The sequence below is a fragment of the Haliotis rufescens genome, unplaced genomic scaffold (genome assembly GCF_023055435.1).
Source record: "Haliotis rufescens isolate VD_foot unplaced genomic scaffold, xgHalRufe1.0.p SCAF_2, whole genome shotgun sequence".
In the NCBI taxonomy this organism is placed as follows: domain Eukaryota; kingdom Metazoa; phylum Mollusca; class Gastropoda; order Lepetellida; family Haliotidae; genus Haliotis; species Haliotis rufescens.
The window spans coordinates 75,501,291-75,522,811 of record NW_025963890.1 but is presented as its reverse complement, the minus strand read 5'-3'; the positions used below and the strand labels follow the sequence as shown (position 1 = coordinate 75,522,811).

The 21,521-nt window shown below is 41.0% G+C and overlaps 1 protein-coding gene across 6 annotated transcripts in view; it reads right to left on the bottom strand.

The window, feature by feature from the left end:
* Positions 1 to 21,521, bottom strand: part of LOC124147601 (cAMP-specific 3',5'-cyclic phosphodiesterase 4C-like) — a 592,292-nt gene that overhangs the window by 221,775 nt on the left and 348,996 nt on the right. The window contains exon 1 of one of the 6 annotated variants that reach the window (XM_046518272.2): positions 11,363 to 11,457. The exons of the other annotated variants lie outside the window; for them this stretch is intronic. Within the exon in view, the coding sequence (XP_046374228.1) occupies positions 11,363 to 11,442 (80 nt within the window). The 5' untranslated portion in view covers positions 11,443 to 11,457. Of the gene's footprint in view, positions 1 to 11,362; positions 11,458 to 21,521 lie in introns of those variants that run through there. 6 annotated transcript variants of the gene reach the window in all.

Here is a 21,521-nt window from a genome sequence, read left to right as displayed (position 1 = left end):
TTTACTAAAAGCCTAGGCAAGTCTAGATCAAACTAACCAAGTCTAGTTTGCTTGATTTCACCTGAAAACAGCAGAAGAGGAAAGGTTCTTTTGAAAAGACGTTTTTTTTATTGTTTTAAGGACATGTTTTCATTGACTAAGTGTTAGTCTACATGCTGAAGGAATGTGTAAAAAAGTCTCAATCATTTTCAAAAGCTGGCATTTCCACTGCTCTGTCTGTAACTTAGTAACTTATCAGGGCTTACTCGTAGTTGTACGTATACGTTTATGACATTGCTGATGTGTGATGAGGTACAAACTGTGTTTTGGTAGTGATTGAAAACCTAGCTAGAACAGTGTTAATATTTTTAATAAGAGCCTAATACAAAGTATTTGATGTTATGGATAAAACAGTAATGTGCGATTTGCTTTGCAAATCAGAATAAACATGTAAAATACATAGTTCACTCAATATTTAACGTGCAGCAGCATCCCATTGATGAAGCTGTCTGGTGTTATGATGTCACGCACCAAGGTTACGATGCAGTGATGTCACAGCGCAGACAGCATTATGAACTGTTCTCATTGTCTGTTGCCATCAGCAATATGCCATGTCGTAATATGGGACTCAATTTCCTTATTGTTAGATATATTACACCATGGGGCTGTTGTACAAAGTAATCGTAGCGCTAAGGTGATCGTAGCGCTAAGGTGATTGTAACTCTCATACCTTAACATAGACTTATGACAGTCGTAGTGCTAAGGTTGTTTTGTACAACGGCATCCATATCTTTCGGACGATTTGACTTTCAGTTCATCATCCTTGGCCTCTTCACTTCAGCAATGTGATAGATTGACCTACATCTTGAGCTGCGCAATGTTTGTTGGTTTGTTGTTTAACGCCGCACTCTACAATATTACAGCTATATGACAGCGGTCTGTAAATAATCGAGTCTGGACAAGACAATCCAGTGATTTGCATCATGAGCATCGATCCACGCAATTGGAATACGATAACATGCATCAACCAAGTCAGCCAGCCTGACCACCCGATCCCGTTAGTCGCCTCTTACAACAAGCATGGGTTGCTGAAGACCGATTCAATCCCAGATCTTCACGGGTCGAGTTGCACAATGACTACACAGATCATACCAACAGACATCCTTAACATGGGCTGACGTGTGGATGGAGCACCATGTAGAACACTGAGATATAAGGTCGATACATTCCCTAGTGCATAATCATCATAAACTTAGGTAAAACTCCACATGTTACAACAGCCTTGCTTTAAGGACATATTCAGATAACAAGTTCTTGATCTTAAACAGCCAAGTTTGTTTGTTTGTTTATTTGTTGTTTAACACCACACTCAGAAATATTCCAGCTATAAAGCAATGTCCTGTATATAATAATGCAAAATGGAATTCTTCTTCCTAATACAGCTGTATACGATATTTATATCTTAACTAAACATCTTCATTACTTGCCCCGGAAGAGATCACCCGTTTAATAAACATACAGCTGTATTACACATTGTGTGCTCATCCAACGGCATTGCGTGAGGAGATGATAGATCACTGAGAGGAGCTTATGCACTCAATAACTCTAGCATCCCCATTTCTAGGCTGACGTCACATGGCATTGTTTCCCCTGTGCATCTTGCAACAAAATTCCACCAATAATGTCAGAGTATTGTGACGTGATTGTAAACTTTGTGGTGCAGGGCCCCGTTCCACAGGGCGATCGTATTGTAGTGCAACAACAGTCGTAGGTTTCTGTTAAAGTATGTGAGTTACGATAACATTAGCACTACGATAACTTTGTGGAACAGTCGCCTGAATTCTAAAGGTGGGCCGTTGTAAGGTATTAAATTAATATGTGTCAACGTTTTACATGTTTAAAGTATTATTCTGTTGAACTCAATTGGACTACGTTATGGATCGTGTAGGTCTCTGCCTATTCATACACGACAGTGAAATTCTAAAAAAGAAATATAAATGGCAAGTAATAAATAAAATACTAAACTCGCTTCTGTGTAAAACCAATTTTATGAAATTCGTGAATACTTCTGGTATCTGACTCTATACCAGAACTATTCACTCGTTTCATTAAATTGGTATTACATGGGAGCTCGTTTAGTATTCTATATTTATATCGATTACACTATCACTAAAAGTTCTGTTAAACAGGTGGCTGTAAATCTGTTATGAAATATTTTTGTAAAATGCATAGCAGCATTAATATCCACCGTATGAAGCCCTCCACACTTACTGACAGCAGAATGCTAGAAACTGCTCTAAATGAACACACCTGTTTATAGAAAAGCTCATAAATTCCCAAATCTAGCAGAGACATAAATCTTCTAAATAATTAGAGACAGAAAACCAATTACCTTCAACCACTGCTATCTACCCCAAAATCAGACGTTCCATGTACCTTTGGTTCAAAGGTAAAAATATTATGTTCTTTGCATATCTCAGTCCATATCAGTCCATAATCCAGGGATAAATGTCTCACATCGTTGACCTCGCTGTAAAAAGTCAGCACTCGCTAAAGAAATATGATGAAGGTGATAATTTGTTCGGAAGCAATCAGAACATACCACAACTATTAAGTGGTTCTCGTGATTTTTCTCTCTTTAGCAGAAATGCTGGAAAAAGCATGTGAGCATCTGGCAAGAGCAGCTTCACAATGATTGTACAGGCATAAGAAATCAGCCAGTGAATCACAGAGACACGTGGGACGTGTGTCAGGCAGCAGGATTCGCCACTGTCACAGCCGACTTAGATTACTTAGCAACCTGCCGACAATAACAGACGGCGACACATCACATCTAATCCCACAGCAGACTGTCCACTATGTTTGAGAAACTGACACCATTTTAACTTAATCCCTTGATATTCTAGTATGGAATACCACAGCACACCTGCTTGGGGCTGAAAATGAGGATTGGGTGATCAAGAGGGGATTAAGGAGACAACTGGGTGATCATAAGATGAGGTTAAAGAGAAGATTGGGTGATCATCAAGAAGGGATTGTAAAGAAGATTGGGTGATCATAAGAGGAGATTAAAGAGAAGATTGGGTGATCATCAAGAAGGGATTATAGAGAAGATTGGGTGATCATAAGAGGAGATTAAAGAGAAGATTGGGTGATCATAAGAGGAGATTAAAGAGAAGATTGGGTGATCATCAAGAAGGGATTATAGAGAAGATTGGGTGATCATAAGGAGATTAAAGAGAAGATTAGGTGATCATAAGAGAAGATTAAAGAGAAGACTGGGTGATCATAAGAGAAGATTAAAGATAACAATATTTGCAAACAAGTTAATGTATCGAGGATGCACACATACAGAATATTCTCCATTTACATGCTAGATTCAGCTGCTGCAACTCACAGCATATCTAGAATCAATTTACATATCTCTTAACTAAACACTTTTTACCCTCTTTTATCTATGATTATCAGTCTGGGTTGCCTGGCGAACAAAGGTTAGAGCTAGGGCAGGTACCCCATCTCATCCGTCATGCACAGCTATAGCATCAGACTGAACATGGAGCTGAGCAGGGCAAATAAACAACCAGCTCACTCCCAGTCAGATGTTTATGGCCGTCTTCCTTAGTGTAAACACAGAGAGGCAATGATGTTTTCTTTTTCGTCTCTTTTCTAAACAGTCAATTAATCTTATCACGATTAAACATCAAATAAAAACTGATAAAATCAATTGTAAATAAATTTAACTCACAAAATCCATATCCAATTTGCAACATTTGCAATAAAATGTGTGATTCTTTAGGATAATGATAGTGTCAGCAGAAAAAACTAGCATTATGCTGTATACACAATGGGAAATGTCTGTACAAAAACAAGATCTCTCAACCATCCAGACACCTCAGAGATTCAAATATACGGATGCAAGACAAAATTTGCACTGGTAAGAAATTTTATTTTGATTCATGGGTTTTTATCTTACAAAGACATATTTAATCTATGCAATCAAGCCTTTTTTGTGACTGCAATGTTTGCACAAGTCGGGGCGGTCGGGTAGCCTAGTGGTTAAAGCATTCGCTCGTCACGCCGAAGACCCGGGTTCGATTCCCGACATGGGTACAATGTGTGAAGCCCATTTCTGGTGTCCACCGCCGTGATATTGCTGGAATATTGCTAAAAGCGGCGTAAAACCATACTCACTCACTCTGCACTAGTCCAACTAAATAACCACCCCATGTCATCCTCGACTATTACCGTATTCGACGTAATAAGCCCCGCTCTAAGCGCCAACGGAGATATTTGCTAATATATTGGCTAGTGAACAATCCCAATTAGCACCCCTTCCGATTGATCAATGTGCAAAAGACTTATTTATTCGCGTAAAATACGCACTCGTGAGTTATATGCACCCTTATATTATGGGCAATTAAATTCTGGCAAAATATATCAGTCGTATATAAACATTTCAGGCTGTCAGCATAAACCACGAAATTTATCTTTCAACTCTCTTTTTTTCACCAAAATACTATTCTAATAAGAGCCCCCTATTTCTAATTTTGAGAGCGCCCTGGGCGCTTATCACGTCGAATACGGTATTTGACATGAATATTTATACATATCAGCGACATAATACTGATGATGTAGCACATGCTTGTCAGAACAAAGCCATGGGAAACTTACATGTACAGCTAAACTTTCCAGTACAAGAAATGATCATTAACCTGTTGCATGAACAAGTTTGTCTGGTGTTATCTAGCAGAATACAATCTTTCTCACTAATTATAGAGATTGAGGAGTTCTTATACGGTATCGCTCACTCTACAAGTATTTCAGGTTAATTTTGACTATAAAATTATGTTTGCTATTATTCATGGGATTCTGTGTGAGGAAACGTCCGCAGTGAGGTAAGCGACACATGCATGGACGAGGTCGTAAGGTTTGTTGATTGTGTAACATCGTACCTCAAAATGGTAGAACATTGCTACGTACTTAAAAGTAACTCAAAAGAAGTAAAAGAATCCCCAATTCTTTCATATTGCTATAATTAGTCTGTCTTGTCATGACAGATTGAGTATAGTAATATGGAAGAATTGTGCCTTCTTTGACTTCTTTTTAGTAGTATGTAACAATGTTCTACCACGTTGATGTACGATGTTGAGGTATATATCAATCACTGGTTCATCCGACCACACTCAAATATTTACTGGCTCCTGCAATATACAGGAATATTGCCGACATTATTTAGAATTTAATATCCCATTAAACAACAAACAAACATTAACTATATTGGTTTTCCTTATAGACAAAGCCCACAATGAGTTGTCAACACGTGAGACTGTGATTGACGTTAACTCAACCCACACAATCAGGCTGTATTCTCAATCTGTCCAAATGCCAGCGGATCAGTGTGGTTCAGTCCAGTCTGAACACTACCATGTTCAGTCCAATAGCTAGTGTATCAACATTTGTCTTGGTGTGTCCTTCCCTCGGGGGGCGTATGTTTGTGGCAACTAATTTACACTCCTCTAGACGGACAGTACTCCACTCTTCTCAAGTGGGAATAACCGTCCACGCAATATTGATCTTCGAGCTCTTGTTTCTTTTTTCTCCAATATCATGGAAGTCTTTGTTTCTGGTGCCAATACAGGGCTGTGTGATGGAGTCGAGTTCAACTGGCAGAGGAGGCTCAGGACACAGGTTGTCCTCTGACTGAAGCGCTACAGCTGTTTCCTTGCCACAACATGTGGAACAATATTTACCTTTGATGTGGAAGAAATACTGTCACACTACACTGCACTACACTGTTTGGGTATTTTGACATGATTGGAAATGCGCATTTATTAATTTCGATCCCCACTGCATGACCCGTATGCACGAAGGTTACAGATCCATGCAGAAGCCGTGTTAGTTCAGAGTGAGTGAGTGAGTGAGTGAGTGAGTATGGTTTTACGCCGTTTTTAGCAATATTGCTGCAATATCACAGAAATGGGCTTCATACATTGTACCCATCTTAATCAACCTATGGAAGTTTTAATGTAACAATCTACCCATGAAGAAATTGTTTAGAGACAATCTTCAGCAACCTAGCTTTGGCATAAGAAGCGACTAACTGATCAGGTTGTCAGGCTAAATTTAGGCATGTCTTCATATCATCATGTTCATGATGTCAATCACTGGAGTGTCAGGTCCTGATAAGTCCCAATAACAGCATCTGGGGGGTGTTCTCAGGTGGAGAGTGTATGCCCGAGACCCAGCACCCGCCACCGTGGCCCAGCTTGGGTAGCTCTTCAGGCAGACAATACCACCATACGCAAGTCAATCAACACTATGCCATCAAGGTGTCATGCACTTATTGCCCAACATGCTCGATACCAGATATTGATCTACACACATAAAATTAAGTTTACAGACATTTATCGTCATCACACATTCACTATTATACTATCATTTCCTTGTATTTGTCCAGATTAATAATTATGGTACATAGTAATGTCTATTTTATTTTACAATGTCATTCCAAACAATCATTGTCTGGAATGTGGGTTTCCTGATTGAGAGGATCTGGACTTCCCTAGGAACAAACTCCTAGTACATCAATTCAAACAGAACAAATGTCCAGGGGAACATATTTACTCCCACACATACATGTGTGTGTCGCTGCTTGAACTAGTACAGACTTGTGCTGGTTTCAGAGTACTAATCCGCTGAGACACCATGCCACACTTTAACTTAAACACCCCACGTAGAATGAGTGAGTGAGTATGGTTTTACGCCGCTTTCAGCAATATTCCAGCAATATCACGGTGGGGGACACCAGAAATGGGCTTCACACATTGAACCCATGTCGGGAATCGAACCCGGGTCTTCGGCATGGCGTGCGAACGCTTTAACCACTAGGCTACACGACCGCCCCCCCCGCCCACTCAGACTCCTAGACGACACCCAGAAATGTTGCCTGCCCATCTTCAACGTTACCTGCCTGCATTCAGACAATATTGCATTTAAATGTATCCTTGCATGCTTTGTTTTTGAGCCCCTCAGAAGTATTGCTGATAATGCATCTTAATATCAATCCCAATACACTAAAATTAAGACGAGACTGACCAACAAAAGTGTAATTACGTCCTTTTATCCACAGTTAATAATGGATTGCCAATGACAGTATGAGACAAATCATATCTTGACTGAAATAAGTTGAGTTGAAATAATGTGAACAATTACAGCAGAATTGAGGACTTATGATAAAACTGAATACGTAAGTGGTTTCAAATTAAACATAATCTGCCAGACAGTTGGGCTAGTGAAGGAAAACTACATGCAGCCTGACAGAAAAGTGACCTACGGGCAGCCTGACAGAAAAGTGACCTACATGCAGCCTGACAGAAAAGTGACCTACGGGCAGCCTGACAGAAAAGTGACCTACGGGCAGCCTGACAGAAAAGTGACCTACGGGCAGCCTGACAGAAAAGTGACCTACGGGCAGCCTGACAGAAAAGTGACCTACGGGCAGCCTGACAGAAAAGTGACCTACGGGCAGCCTGACAGAAAAGTGACCCACGGGCAGCCTGACAGAAAAGTGACCTACGGGCAGCCAGGCGGTCAGGGGGTTATTTCAGACATTGTTTCAGTTATATCACAGCATGTCAGGTTTGGGTGAAATCTACAGGTATGGTGCAGATAAACCTTGCAAAATTACCAGGGTGAAGCCCAGATTCAAACACAAGATCAAAGGTTTGTAGCACGCCTAAGGGACACAACTCTAACAGCCAATTGCCACACCGTTGATGAGTGGGACACTGTGTTCCTGCTCACCCGCAAACATGGTTAGATTCCTGCCACCACTGGTGCACCAAAGGTTGGGGAAAAAAGCAATCAGTGAGTGAGTGAGTGAGTGAGTTGGGTTTAACACTGCTTTTAACACTATTCCAGTTATTTCAAGGCATGTCAGCTTAATGTATGAGGAAAACCCGAAGTGATGCAGGTCTCAGACGTTTACCACTTCGGTGAAACCCATGAGCTAGGTATGGTGCTGACAAACCTAGAAACATAATCCAGGCGAACCGGATTCAAACCCACAATCATAGGTTTTTGGCATGCCCAAGGGACGCAACTCTGCACAGTGAATCGTGGCGTCTTAGACAACTGGGCCACCCGTGCCCCCCAAAGCTATCTGAGAATCCACAGCATTTACCAAATTAGTTGAGAAGGGACATGAGCACAGTTTCAAATCGGGTGTGCAGTTAATGATCCCTAGATCACGGCACATACGAGAATACAAGATGATATATAAATATCAACTCAAATATTAAAACTACGTTCTATCAATTCTTTATCCCATTCTCGTCTTTATGCTGAATCTCTTCAGCCAATGTGGCAGAAATGTTCTGGATGAATTACTGGCTCTGTAACAACAAAAACATGGGAAAATATCATGATAATGGAGTTTTGATGCTTTCTTCCTGGTATAATCTTTTCTACGTTGGTAGAACGATAACGACTTCCCGACTGTATAGTAACAGCAGCACCAAGTATGACTTGGAATTTAATCAATCGCTACAGTGGATTTGCTTTGAATCCCCCAGCAATCTTGCCTCATTTCACAACTCTGGACACAACCTCCGGAACAACACACCAGATTCGTGTAATTCAGCTACCTAGCACAAACAGTTTTCATTTTCTTTGAAAGGAAATTGCACCAAACAACCGTTTCCAATGAAGCACGACAGAACTTCTACGTTATCACAGTTTCTGCTTCCTCTGATAACCCTGCATGATGAAATCTTGTTCCAAATTCCTGCCAGGACTGGCAGACCATACAGTACTGCCTCCATGGCGGTTACCCTCCACTTGGCCCTGAGACCTGTCAGAGAATGGTGTACTCATGTCAATTCCTTCATTTCTCCTCGTAATTTCTCTGCACTGTTCTCATTTAGTGTGTCTGACCCCATACTATGATCAGCCTCCATTTCTGTTTTCATCCAGCAGAGAACAGTAAAATGGATATTGCCACTGGCAAATTGTGACTGAAAATATAGCCTTTAAAGTGAGGGATAATTGCCTCTCCACTGATATTCTATCATATAATACATTAGTCTGCTATTAGACTCCCACTGCCTGCGCAGCCTAGTAATGATGGGTCAAACACCATCAGCAGACGACCAAACGCAGACGGCAAGGAGCAGACGCCACTTGGTACTAATTTGAACCAAACTCGAAATAAACCAAACCTCCTCACCTGCTGTTTATTAAACATGCTATGAAATCATTTTGAGAGAGCCTGTCCATGGGTGTCTAGATTTGGTTCAGTGGTATGTGATTTGTGCAAAGGAAGAAGTCAGCAAAGAAAAAAATCAATACACGTGCAATATAGGCTGTGGATGTGTTGGTCCAGAGCAGACGGGCAAGAACTGCTGTAATTGATTCCGAGAGAAAGGAAGGAAGCTATATTCAAGGGTTTCCTACTCTTGAAAGCTTACATTTATGGGTCACGTCTAGGAATGAAAACGTTTCAATTCCACCACAATATTGAAGGAATTTCACCACACTTTTTGCTCTGGTTTTTAAGCTGTTGAGTGGAGTTTGGGTATCTGTTGCATGGCTGAATTTCACCTGTAAAACTATCGGAAGTAAACGACATGGAGCATCTGAAGTCTATTCTATGACACAGATCACATCTTTTCAGTCACCATCTCCTAGCCTTACGCAAGTGCAACAAGATCTCACATGGAGGCCAGATGCCATGTCCATCAGAAGTATCCTCTTACAATTAAAGCATGAATTTCAGTTTGTCTCCTGAAAACCTCACCCTGCTGCCACCAAGACTTAGCTGATCCAAGACTGGAACTCTATCAAATCCCGAGGGAAGGTCTTAGCAAGGTCGCAGGAATATGAATTGTTCTGGAATGATGTCAGGCATGCTCTGTGCTTTGATCTGTTCTGCAGGAAGTGTGGAATACAAAGACATGATGGCCGTATTGACGAGCCTTAAACCCTAATTGCCCTATAAGTCTATTTCCTAGATTCTCCACTGCGTGCAGCATTTTTCTTTGCCTTGATGAGAACCATTGTGCTGGTGACATGCGATAATTATGACAGATAAGTCTGGTCTTCGGACAATTTTTCGCAAGTTTCGTATGATCTTGACAATGGTTCATTTTGATTGCTGATCAAGTTTGAAATTGACAATAACCCACAAAGAAAATCCTGCGACCCTTCAATTTAATTACTTTCTATTGATTCAAGAGCTGAATGAGTGGATCCTATTAATAAGAACACACTAAAGGTAAGGTTAAACTATCAGGGATCTAAGCTGTTAACATTTCAGCGAAGCCCAGGCAGGCACTGGGAAATATTAAAGGTATAACAAACACAGCGATGAAGTTATTGATCTTCACAGCAAATTGCATTTTTTCTTAAAAGAAAGATTCAATACTTAAAGACAAAAAGGACATGATGACATTATTTAAATTGTCTTTGAAGGTGATTTATAGGCTGATTGAACAGCAGTTAGAGAGCTTGGTTTAACTCTGCTTTGAACAGTTTTTCGTTATATCAGGGCGTGTGAGCTTCATGTGGGTGGAGAACCTGAAGTTGAGACAATTTACAAACTAAGCTAAACCAAAAGGCATGGGTATATGATACTGACACACTAAAAGTTACGATCAGGGAAACTGGTATTCGAACTCATGACCATCGGTTCCTGGTACTGTTAAGGGAGGCAACTCTGCAAAGCATTCTACATGTAGCACAGGAAGACATGAGACACTGTGCAGATCTTTACATTGTTTATACAATACTCAGGGCATCTTCTTACCCCATTTGTAATCAAAATGAACTAAATGATTTAAAAGAAATTGTGAAAGTAATTACGTTTGTAGCATGAAGTTAGATTGCTTACAATAAAAATGGACAAAAATGGATGACATGTCAAATCAGCATCACATATTGATTAGATTCGAGATGACTTGAAACAGAAACCATCAGGTTAAGCTTCAGAAGGTGAGTGAGTGAGTGAGTGAGTGAGTTAGGTCTAATGCCTCTTGGAACAGTACTTCAGGGACTGACTGGGGTGAATGCCATTGATGCAAGGTCAATATGTACCACACCAGCACAGGTATGGTGCTGACATACCTAGAAACATAATCAGGGTGATGTGGGATTCAAACACAATCAAGATCCTGTTACACTGAAGGGATGCAACTTTGCACAGCATTTCCAGTGGATGAAGATGTCCTTCATCTAATAAACAGAATATGCTAATGAGAACATCAGAGACAGAACGGAACATGCTTGTCCCACAGGAAACTCAAACAGGGAATTTCTGAGTGGACATTACATCAACAGGGAGATCAGTTTAACTCTGAATTTGTGTGTCATGCAGTCACGGCCTAACCTCATTGATCGATGATGACTCTCTCCATCAGTGAGCTGCCTGCTTCCCAGTTGATGGTGTAACACAGGTTGTGTCGACATTGCTGTACCATTGCTGACATTCAGCCTCTCTGTAGTAGAAGCCTGCCTCCGTAGCCAAGACGCCAGAGCTGGATGGCTGACTGACTTATACTTGATAATCAGACATATCCTCACCAGCTGGGACCATTTCAAAATGCATGAATCAATGATGTAAGAAGATGAGGATGCAAATGTTGCAGTGTAAGACAGCCACGTGCTGGAGAACCAAAACAGGGCACCGGGTGCACTGCACACACTCAACAAACTCTCCCATACACACCTCCAAACATAAGTATCTGAAACATCCCCAGTAAGTCTACAATACCTTGGCAAGTGTAGACTTTTCACATTCAGGAAGAGGTCTTTCTATAATACATTGCAAGATAATTTATCAAAACTATTATCATTTTAGAGGCAAAATAATACCAAGAAATACCAAGCAAGTAGAAAATACTAAGCTCTGCTTAATAAAAACCAGTGCCCTAAGCATATTCATGGCAATTATTTTCTTGGTCAATTGAGCAGTATTCACTCAAATTACTTTCTCAGCTCCCTTTGGAGTATACAACCCAAGCTGCCTGTTAGGCTCCAGAAGGTTTTCATTCACATTGCAACCTCATCCCACCAAGTACCCATTCACTGCGGGGTGAACAGAGGCAAATGATGAACAAAGTTGCTTGTAGCCGACACCAAACATCTTATAACTAGTAGGGGTGGGAGTTTGGGGTTGGGTGTATGTGTGTGTGTCCAAGACATGGGACTTCCATGCTAGAGAGATTTTATGTCGCTATTAGCAATATACCAGCAATATCACGACAGGGGACACCTGAATGTACCAATGTGGGGAATCAAACCTAGCCCTTCTGTATGACGAGCAAACATTTTAACCACTAGGCTATTTCAAAAACTCCTTTAATTAATTAAGCCATGCAACCAATGACACACTGAATTTTGAGTGTATTTCTCACCACAGTAGAAATGTCAGTCACATGCAACATTGGCTCTACAGATCAGTCAAACCCTGACGTAAGGTTAAAACAAAACAAAATCATCCAACATATATTAGTATAGATTTCTTAAGCACAAATCCACTGTTCCACTGGGTGAAAAGAATGAATGCTTGAAAGTTTTGCATGAAGTCCAACTTCTCAAAGTTATAAATACAATTTGTATGGAATATAATTTAGTGCAGACCACATAAAAATATCTCCAAGACAACTTCTGGAATTGTTCCAATAGCTTTAAGGTCGTTATCAGTCTGGTATAGCAATATAAGCCAATGTTACACACAGCAGCATCATGGGTCTATCCAAGAAACGTGTAAAAGTCTCAAGACTTTATACTGCCTTCCCGACCTTCAGACACTTGGAAACCAAGGTCACCAACAACTGACTTGAAGAACAAGGGAATTCCACCAAAGTCTCCCTGACTTTTCATTACCCAACACCAGAGATGCTGCCAACTTCGGTATGAGCCAATTAGGAATGTCCCAGATACCTCAGTCTAAAATAAGTAATTTAAATAAACCAATAGTATCCCCATTAGCATGGCTAGGCTATTCTTTTGACAAAAAAAGCTTTTACATTGCATCGCTCAAACACCTCAATCTGTAAGCTTGACAAGGTAGAACTGTGGCAATAGCCTTACCTCATGAACTGCTGAGAAATAAATTCAATGTTTCACACAAATTATGAGTTAACTGGCTTCCACATCATCACATTAACATATTATCTTTGTTTCTTTTAACCAACATTGTTCTTACAGCTGCACCAACCACCAGGATTTGTAGAAAAATCAATAACAAGACATAATCACTTGTGATGTTTTTTGCCAAAATGTGTAATAAATTTAACTTTACAGCAATTTCAAAATATTATGCCAAAATGGCTGGCACCTCTGAAGCAGATCCAGCCATAAAAAGCATGACAGCTAGCTTCAAACTGTTTCTCCTAGATTCAGGATGAGTAACCTGTGCCAGGCAGGGTAACAACAAGTACCATCTTTATACATTTTATGGTATGACATTGCCGGGGATCGAACCACCAACTTTCCGGTATCTCGGCAGATGATCTATCCTCTACACCAAGGAGGAAGTTCAGGATAAGTGAGGGAGTGAATTGTATTTAAGCTATGGCAGCTAGTAAAGTTAAGCCAGACACGACGATGGAACTGTATGAATGAGGGTTAATGTATCATTATCGATTACCATACCAAAAAGGGGAAAATGCTTTCTAATATAAGAAATAAGGCAATATGATTGGAAAAAATCACAGACTCCAGCAATCTCAGCATTAAAAAATTACCATTTATGAGAGCCTGTTTCAGTACTGATCAAATAGGTCTCAAGGGCATCGTGCCACTGACTGCCCAGGCTCATACAATATTCATTGCCAGGCTTTTTCATATTGTCAGTGAGCACTGCACTACATCACATGACAAATTTAGGAGGATGTAGGTGAGAATGGACGCTCCGTTGTGAATTGCAAGTTCAGAAATGTCACCAGCACATTTGACTCCTTCCACACAGTCTAAAACTCCATGTTGATCGTATCCTGCAAACATTGACACCGAGATATATATGCTTGGGTCTGGGAGAGTAGAGCCTGTGGTCAGGGAGGATGGAATGGGGAGCTGGGATAGATTAACAGTTTGGTCTTGTGGGTTTGCAGATATCTTTTCTCAATTGGTGGTCAATGAAAATTAGAGAGTGAGTTGGGTTTAATGCAACTTTGAACAGTATTCCAGTCATATCATGATGTGTCAGCTTAATATGGGAGGAAAGCCAGAAGTGATGCAGGTCTTAGATGTTTACCACTTTGGTGGAACCCACAAGCATGGGTATGGTGCTGACAAACCTGGAAACATATTTGGGGCGGACCAGGATTTGAACCCATGATCATAGGTTTCTGGCATGCCCAAGGGAGATAACTCTGCACAGTAAATTGTGTCACCAAACACGACTTGGCCAACTGTGACCCCCAATGAAAATTTATCTAGACAGTGGTGACGTCCATCTTCATCAGATGGAGTCCATCTTCTTTCTTCTTCCAGTGGGATGTTTGTCACAGATACTAGTTCCTTCAAGAATTTCTGATATGCAAAAGTCGACATTGTCTTCCTCGATACTACAGGTTTAATAATGTTAATTAAAGATAATGACAACTTAAATAGAATTTGATTATTTAAATTTAGATTTTGAAAAAGATGCTTAACAAGAAAAGAAAGTTACAATTTGTGTTGTGTTTACATGAGGACATAGCCGTACTCTGCTTGGAATACTGTAGAAGCCAAAGTACAGTTCCACAAAGTGATCTTAGTGCTACGACAGTCATAAGTCTATGCTAAAGAATCGGAGTCATGATTGTCTTAGCGCTAAGATCACTTTGTGGTATGGAACCCAGGAATAGTATTTGAAATCAGCAAACACCTATCCAATGCTGCTGCACCACAAACACATTATTGAGTCCCAGGTAGGAATTTACTGCGATGTTCTTTTTGTCTTTGTCAGTACAGTCCGTATCAAAAGCAGGTCACTCCACCAGTTTGAACTTGTCTATTGATGTTCTTTTTATCATAGATATTAGTCTGAGTGTCTAAAGACTTTCATAAGCTTTGCTTAATAGACCACTAAAGCTTGACTTAAAGTCCCTATGTGACCTGAATATGAAAATATGGTTTAAAGGGGGAGAGGGTCTGGGTAAAGTGGCAGCCCAGGAAACATTAATTCACGTCATTGAATATACTCTTTGCTTGTCTGCCATCTCCAGTTTAATCTTGAGTGAGTGAGTGAGTATGGTTTTACGCCACTTTTAGCAATATTCCAGCAATATCACGATGGGGGACACCAAAAAATTGGCTTCACACATTGTACCCATGTCAGGAATCGAACCCGTGACGAGCGTGACGAGTGAACGCTTTAACCACTAGGCTACCTGACCACCCAGTTTAATCTTGAGGTAAAGATTACCCAAAATATACAGATATAAATAAACATCTTGACTTCACACATCCCAATCATTACATACGACTCAACTTTTGACAGGGATCATCAGACAGTTCATTGCTTTCATAAATCCCCCGGACATATATATATATATATATATATTATGAGAGTCACTTTTGTGTATCATAGAAAGATAACAAATACCCCTTTAAAGTGGACTAGCATGTCTCGAGGACAGTGCACCATTACACAGCAATGCCCCTTTAAAGTGGACTAGCATGTCTCGAGGACAGTGCACCATTACACAGCAATGCCTCTTTAAAGTGGACTAGCATGTCTAGAGGACAGTGCACCATTACACAGCAATGCCCCTTTAAAGTGGACTAGCATGTCTCGAGGACAGTGCACCATTACCCAGCAATGCCCCTTTAAGGTGGACTAGCATGTCTCGAGGACAGTGCACCATTACACAGCAATGCCCCTTTAAAGTGGACTAGCATGTCTCGAGGACAGTGCACCATTACACAGCAATGCCCCTTTAAAGTGGACTAGCATGTCTCGAGGACAGTGCACCATTACCCAGCAATGCCCCTTTAAAGTGGACTAGCATGTCTAGAGGACAGTGCACCATTACACAGCAATGCCCCTTTAAAGTGGACTAGCATGTCTGGAGGACAGTGCACCATTACACAGCAATGCCCCTTTAAAGTGGACTAGCATGTCTGGAGGACATTGCACCATTAAACAGCAATGCCCCTTTAAAGTGGACTAGCATGTCTGGAGGACAGTGCACCATTACACAGCAATGCCCCTTTAAAGTGGACTAGCATGTCTGGAGGACAGTGCACCATTACACAGCAATGCCCCTTTAAGGTGGACTAGCATGTCTGGAGGACAGTGCACCATTACACAGCAATGCCCCTTTAAAGTGGACTAGCATGTCTGGAGGACAGTGCACCATTACACAGCAATGCCCCTTTAAAGTGGACTAGCATGTCTGGAGGACAGTGCACCATTACACAGCAATGCCCCTTTAAAGTGGACTAGCATGTCTCGAGGACATTGCACCATTACACAGCAATGCCCCTTTAAGGTGGACTAGCATGTCTCGAGGACATTGCACCATTACACAGCAATGCCCCTTTAAAGTGGACTAGCATGTCTGGAGGACAGTGCACCATTACACAGCAATGCCCCTTTAAGGTGGACTAGCATGTCTCGAGGACAGTGCACCATTACACAGCAATGCCCCTTTAAAGTGGACTAGCATGTCTGGAGGACAGTGCACCATTACACAGCAATGCCCCTTTAAGGTGGACTAGCATGTCTGGAGGACAGTGCACCATTACACAGCAATGCCCCTTTAAAGTGGACTAGCATGTCTGGAGGACAGTGCACCATTACACAGCAATGCCCCTTTAAAGTGGACTAGCATGTCTGGAGGACAGTGCACCATTACACAGCAATGCCCCTTTAAAGTGGACTAGCATGTCTCGAGGACATTGCACCATTACACAGCAATGCCCCTTTAAGGTGGACTAGCATGTCTGGAGGACATTGCACCATTACACAGCAATGCCCCTTTAAAGTGGACTAGCATGTCTGGAGGACAGTGCACCATTACACAGCAATGCCCCTTTAAGGTGGACTAGCATGTCTGGAGGACAGTGCACCATTACACAGCAATGCCCCTTTAAAGTGGACTAGCATGTCTGGAGGACAGTGCACCATTACACAGCAATGCCCCTTTAAAGTGGACTAGCATGTCTCGAGGACAGTGCACCATTACACAGCAATGCCCCTTTAAGGTGGACTAGCATGTCTGGAGGACAGTGCACCATTACACAGCAATGCCCCTTTAAAGTGGACTAGCATGTCTCGAGGACAGTGCACCATTACACAGCAATGCCCCTTTAAGGTGGACTAGCATGTCTCGAGGACAGTGCACCATTACACAGCAATGCCCCTTTAAAGTGGACTAGCATGTCTCGAGGACAGTGCACCATTACACAGCAATGCCCCTTTAAAGTGGACTAGCATGTCTCGAGGACAGTGCACCATTACACAGCAATGCCCCTTTAAGGTGGACTAGCATGTCTGGAGGACAGTGCACCATTACACAGCAATGCCCCTTTAAAGTGGACTAGCATGTCTGGAGGACAGTGCACCATTACACAGCAATGCCCCTTTAAGGTGGACTAGCATGTCTGGAGGACAGTGCACCATTACACAGCAATGCCCCTTTAAAGTGGACTAGCATGTCTCGAGGACAGTGCACCATTACACAGCAATGCCCCTTTAAAGTGGACTAGCATGTCTCGAGGACAGTGCACCATTACACAGCAATGCCCCTTTAAAGTGGACTAGCATGTCTGGAGGACAGTGCACCATTACACAGCAATGCCCCTTTAAAGTGGACTAGCATGTCTGGAGGACAGTGCACCATTACACAGCAATGCCCCTTTAAGGTGGACTAGCATGTCTGGAGGACAGTGCACCATTACACAGCAATGCCCCTTTAAAGTGGACTAGCATGTCTGGAGGACATTGCACCATTACACAGCAATGCCCCTTTAAGGTGGACTAGCATGTCTAGAGGACAGTGCACCATTACACAGCAATGCCCCTTTAAGGTGGACTAGCATGTCTGGAGGACAGTGCACCATTACACAGCAATGCCCCTTTAAAGTGGACTAGCATGTCTGGAGGACATTGCACCATTACACAGCAATGCCCCTTTAAGGCTGTTAAAGAGTAGCCCATCACCGAGACCTGACAACGACCTTGATTTCATTTAAGTATTCATAAAGCACTTCCCTTGATTGTCGGTCTCAAGTATCTGGTATTATCTGCTTACCATCACAAATTGGGGCTTCCTGGTCTCCCACTAATACGTCCCAGTCATCTGGTTGGCAGCAGTCTGACCATGGACAAAGTTTTAAGACTGTGTATTAGAGTTAACACAATGGCAGCCTTAAGCTAAGGTGACTTGGTACCAGGGTCCTGTCGGCCATCTTTATTTAAGAAATATATATCATGACCGTATTCTAATTTTTCAGGTTCATGAATCGCCTGGATTCACAAGCCACAATTAAATAAATTCAACCATGACATTGAAGGATGATCTAATTTTATTAGGTAATTTGACTAAACTTGAAGTGGTTAAGGAGTGACAACCACTTCTGACCTCATCACTACACAGAATAGATGCGCAAGAAAAAGTTTGTTGTAAAAAACATATTTTAGTAATGGTCAAAGGAAATAAACTTATTCTGTTTTAAAGTTTGAGGTGGTTCATCATCCATTAAATGTTACATTTAAAACCTCAGGTCTGAAACTTGAAAAATATCCTCACTGATGGAACCTTCCTACCACTAATCCCATGAAAACTAATTTACAAGCATGACAAGCTGGCTCATGAATGCCTCATTCGTACATTGAAGGTATTATCAGAAAATCAGTACTAGAATCAGCTGTAAGGAAAATATTGCTGGTATTATGACTTGGAGATTGCAAGATGAAGTCATACACTACCATGGTATAACATCCAGAAACCATTATACTGCCATGGTATAATCTCTATAAACCAACGCCAAATAAAACTATTTCATCATAAGACCATGCATGTCGGATTTATTGCACCGGCTGTATGAGCAATATCATGAGATCCCTAGGATGATAGCAGAGATCAGGACATAGCAAGCATAGGCAGAGGCCAGCTGATTATGAGAACTTGGGAGTTTACTCGTCATCAAAACAAACCCAATCGTGGTCAGTGAGGGGTCAGCTTCCTGGGATGGCAAGGATGTGCTCATTAATACACTCCCCTCCATTGATTCCACAAAGGCCATGTTTGGAGAAGCCCTCCCATAACTCAGTCTCCTCAGCAGAAACCACAGATCGGCTTTTCCTTCAAACAACCATTGGCAGCCATTTAGTCAAGAATACAAATGTAAGACAATGATGAGTATTTCTTAGTTTGGAGTGAGTGAGTGAGTGAGTGAGTATGGTTTTACGCCGCTTTTAGCAATATTCCAGCAATATCACGGCGGGGGACACCAGAAATGGGCTTCACACATTGTGCCCATGTCGGGAATCGAACCCGGGTCTTCGGCGTGACGAGCGAACGCTTTAACCACTAGGCTACCCGACCGCCCCTCTTAGTTTGGGTAAGTCAGGGCGATGTATGTAACTGCACAGGAACACCTGGTTTAATTCAAGCCATCCAGCTTCTACATCTGTTACTGAGGTCTACAAGTTTATATTGCATCAGATAGCCTCGGTTGTTAAAATGTTAAAACCACAGCAGACAGCTTACAAGTAGAATATGATGGTGAGTGGTTGGAAGAGAGGCTGTAGTTTTCTGTTTGTTTGATCACAGATCCACCAATCTTATTTATCTCATCAAATATGAATTTAATTTTTTAAATCACACATATTTTGTTTCTGCTACCATGACACACTCACACGTTTGTGCTACTCAGTGTTTTCAGAAAACTACAACATATACAATATCCACATTCATATTTCGCTAAATGCGTCAGTGATAAACTAAATAAATTTGAAAATTTGAACAAAATAATCTAGATTTCTGTGCCTTGTTCCCCATACATGGACTTCACCAAAATTGGCTCCTTTAAATAAGTCTTTAAGTAAGCCTGACAAGTCACACTCATAGTGTTAAAACATCAAAGGTACCTACATTGAGACTATCATTTCCCTCCCTCCTCCAACGTCGGCATAAAAAATCTGTGTTCCAACAAATAAATAATGGCATAACATCATTTTGAATACTATGCCAATTATATCTTTGTCAGAGTACTGATGTCCACTCTGGTTCACCATCAAGGATCATTTTCAGGGATCTTGGATTCAAACCCAGGGCCAACAATCCTGGCACAACCAAGGGACATAACTCTGTACAGTGAATCGCAGCACTATAAATAACATGCTCCTACAATAGTTACAATCCATTCTTGTCCACATATACAAATGGATCGTACAAGACAAGACAAATTAATTTCCACTGAAGTATTTCTTAAGGAGAGACATTTAATAGTGATAAATATTGAACATTTCCCCAACACATAGCATAAAGTAAACTGCACAGCTTGAACCCATTGAAGTAAAAGCATTATTCAGATGTTCAGCAGCATTATAATTAAGCAAAGTAGTTGCTATACAATCTGAGGATGTCGTCCTTACAACAATTTGTACACAGTATTAGGGAGATAAAGGGGGGTGCGGAGAGTAGTGAGTTCTTGATATTTATTGAATAGCAAGGCCCAACTTTTATTATTTCTTGGTTTACAGATATTTTGTGAAGAAAATCAGGTCAGTAGATGGGAAAAAAATAAAATTCTTTTTGGTGAACCCCGTCTACAAAGGCAATTCAAAATAAAGCACATCACCAGCACATGTGCAACAAAAACGTGTTTGTCGTCCGCAGAAAAAATGACATCGTGTCCCTTTAGTGAATTCAGGTAAACAAACAGGGGATACCAACTAAACTTGGTCAAAACGAATTTGAAATTTGAGATAAAACATAACTAGACAAGATGATTTACCATTTAAATTGTATTTCCTGCACTGTTAGGCATTGTCTTATATGCAGAGATTATGATCATCCTGTGTATTTTCTCGTAAACTAAGCCGGAAACACATTTCTCCCAGTCTACCAGTGATTTATTTAAAAATTACCCAATACTATAACTTCAAAGAATCTTGATGCAATGATTGGAAGAATTGTATCTGAAACTATTTTTGTGTTAGGATTAATATGTTCCAATATCATTTTATTTTAGTTGCAGCATTACTATTTATGTATAAAAAAATTATATAACATAAGCGTAGCACCAACACTGGTACAGCGGATCGCTATTGCCGGATAGTTTTTATGTATGGAACAATATGACCAATCACCGTCGAGGCTACCACACATGTGATTGCAAAAAATGTATGTTGATATATAATAGTTAAACTACAACAAATGTCACTTTTAACGAGTCAAGTATGGCATTTATGATAATGTATCCATTCTCTGTCCACTGATGTTCGTTTCAAGGCATCATTGGCAGTGATCTGACTGTGTTTTCTGCAGTGAGTTGTGCAACCGACCAATCACTTCACATATGATTTAGCCGAAAATAATGTAAAG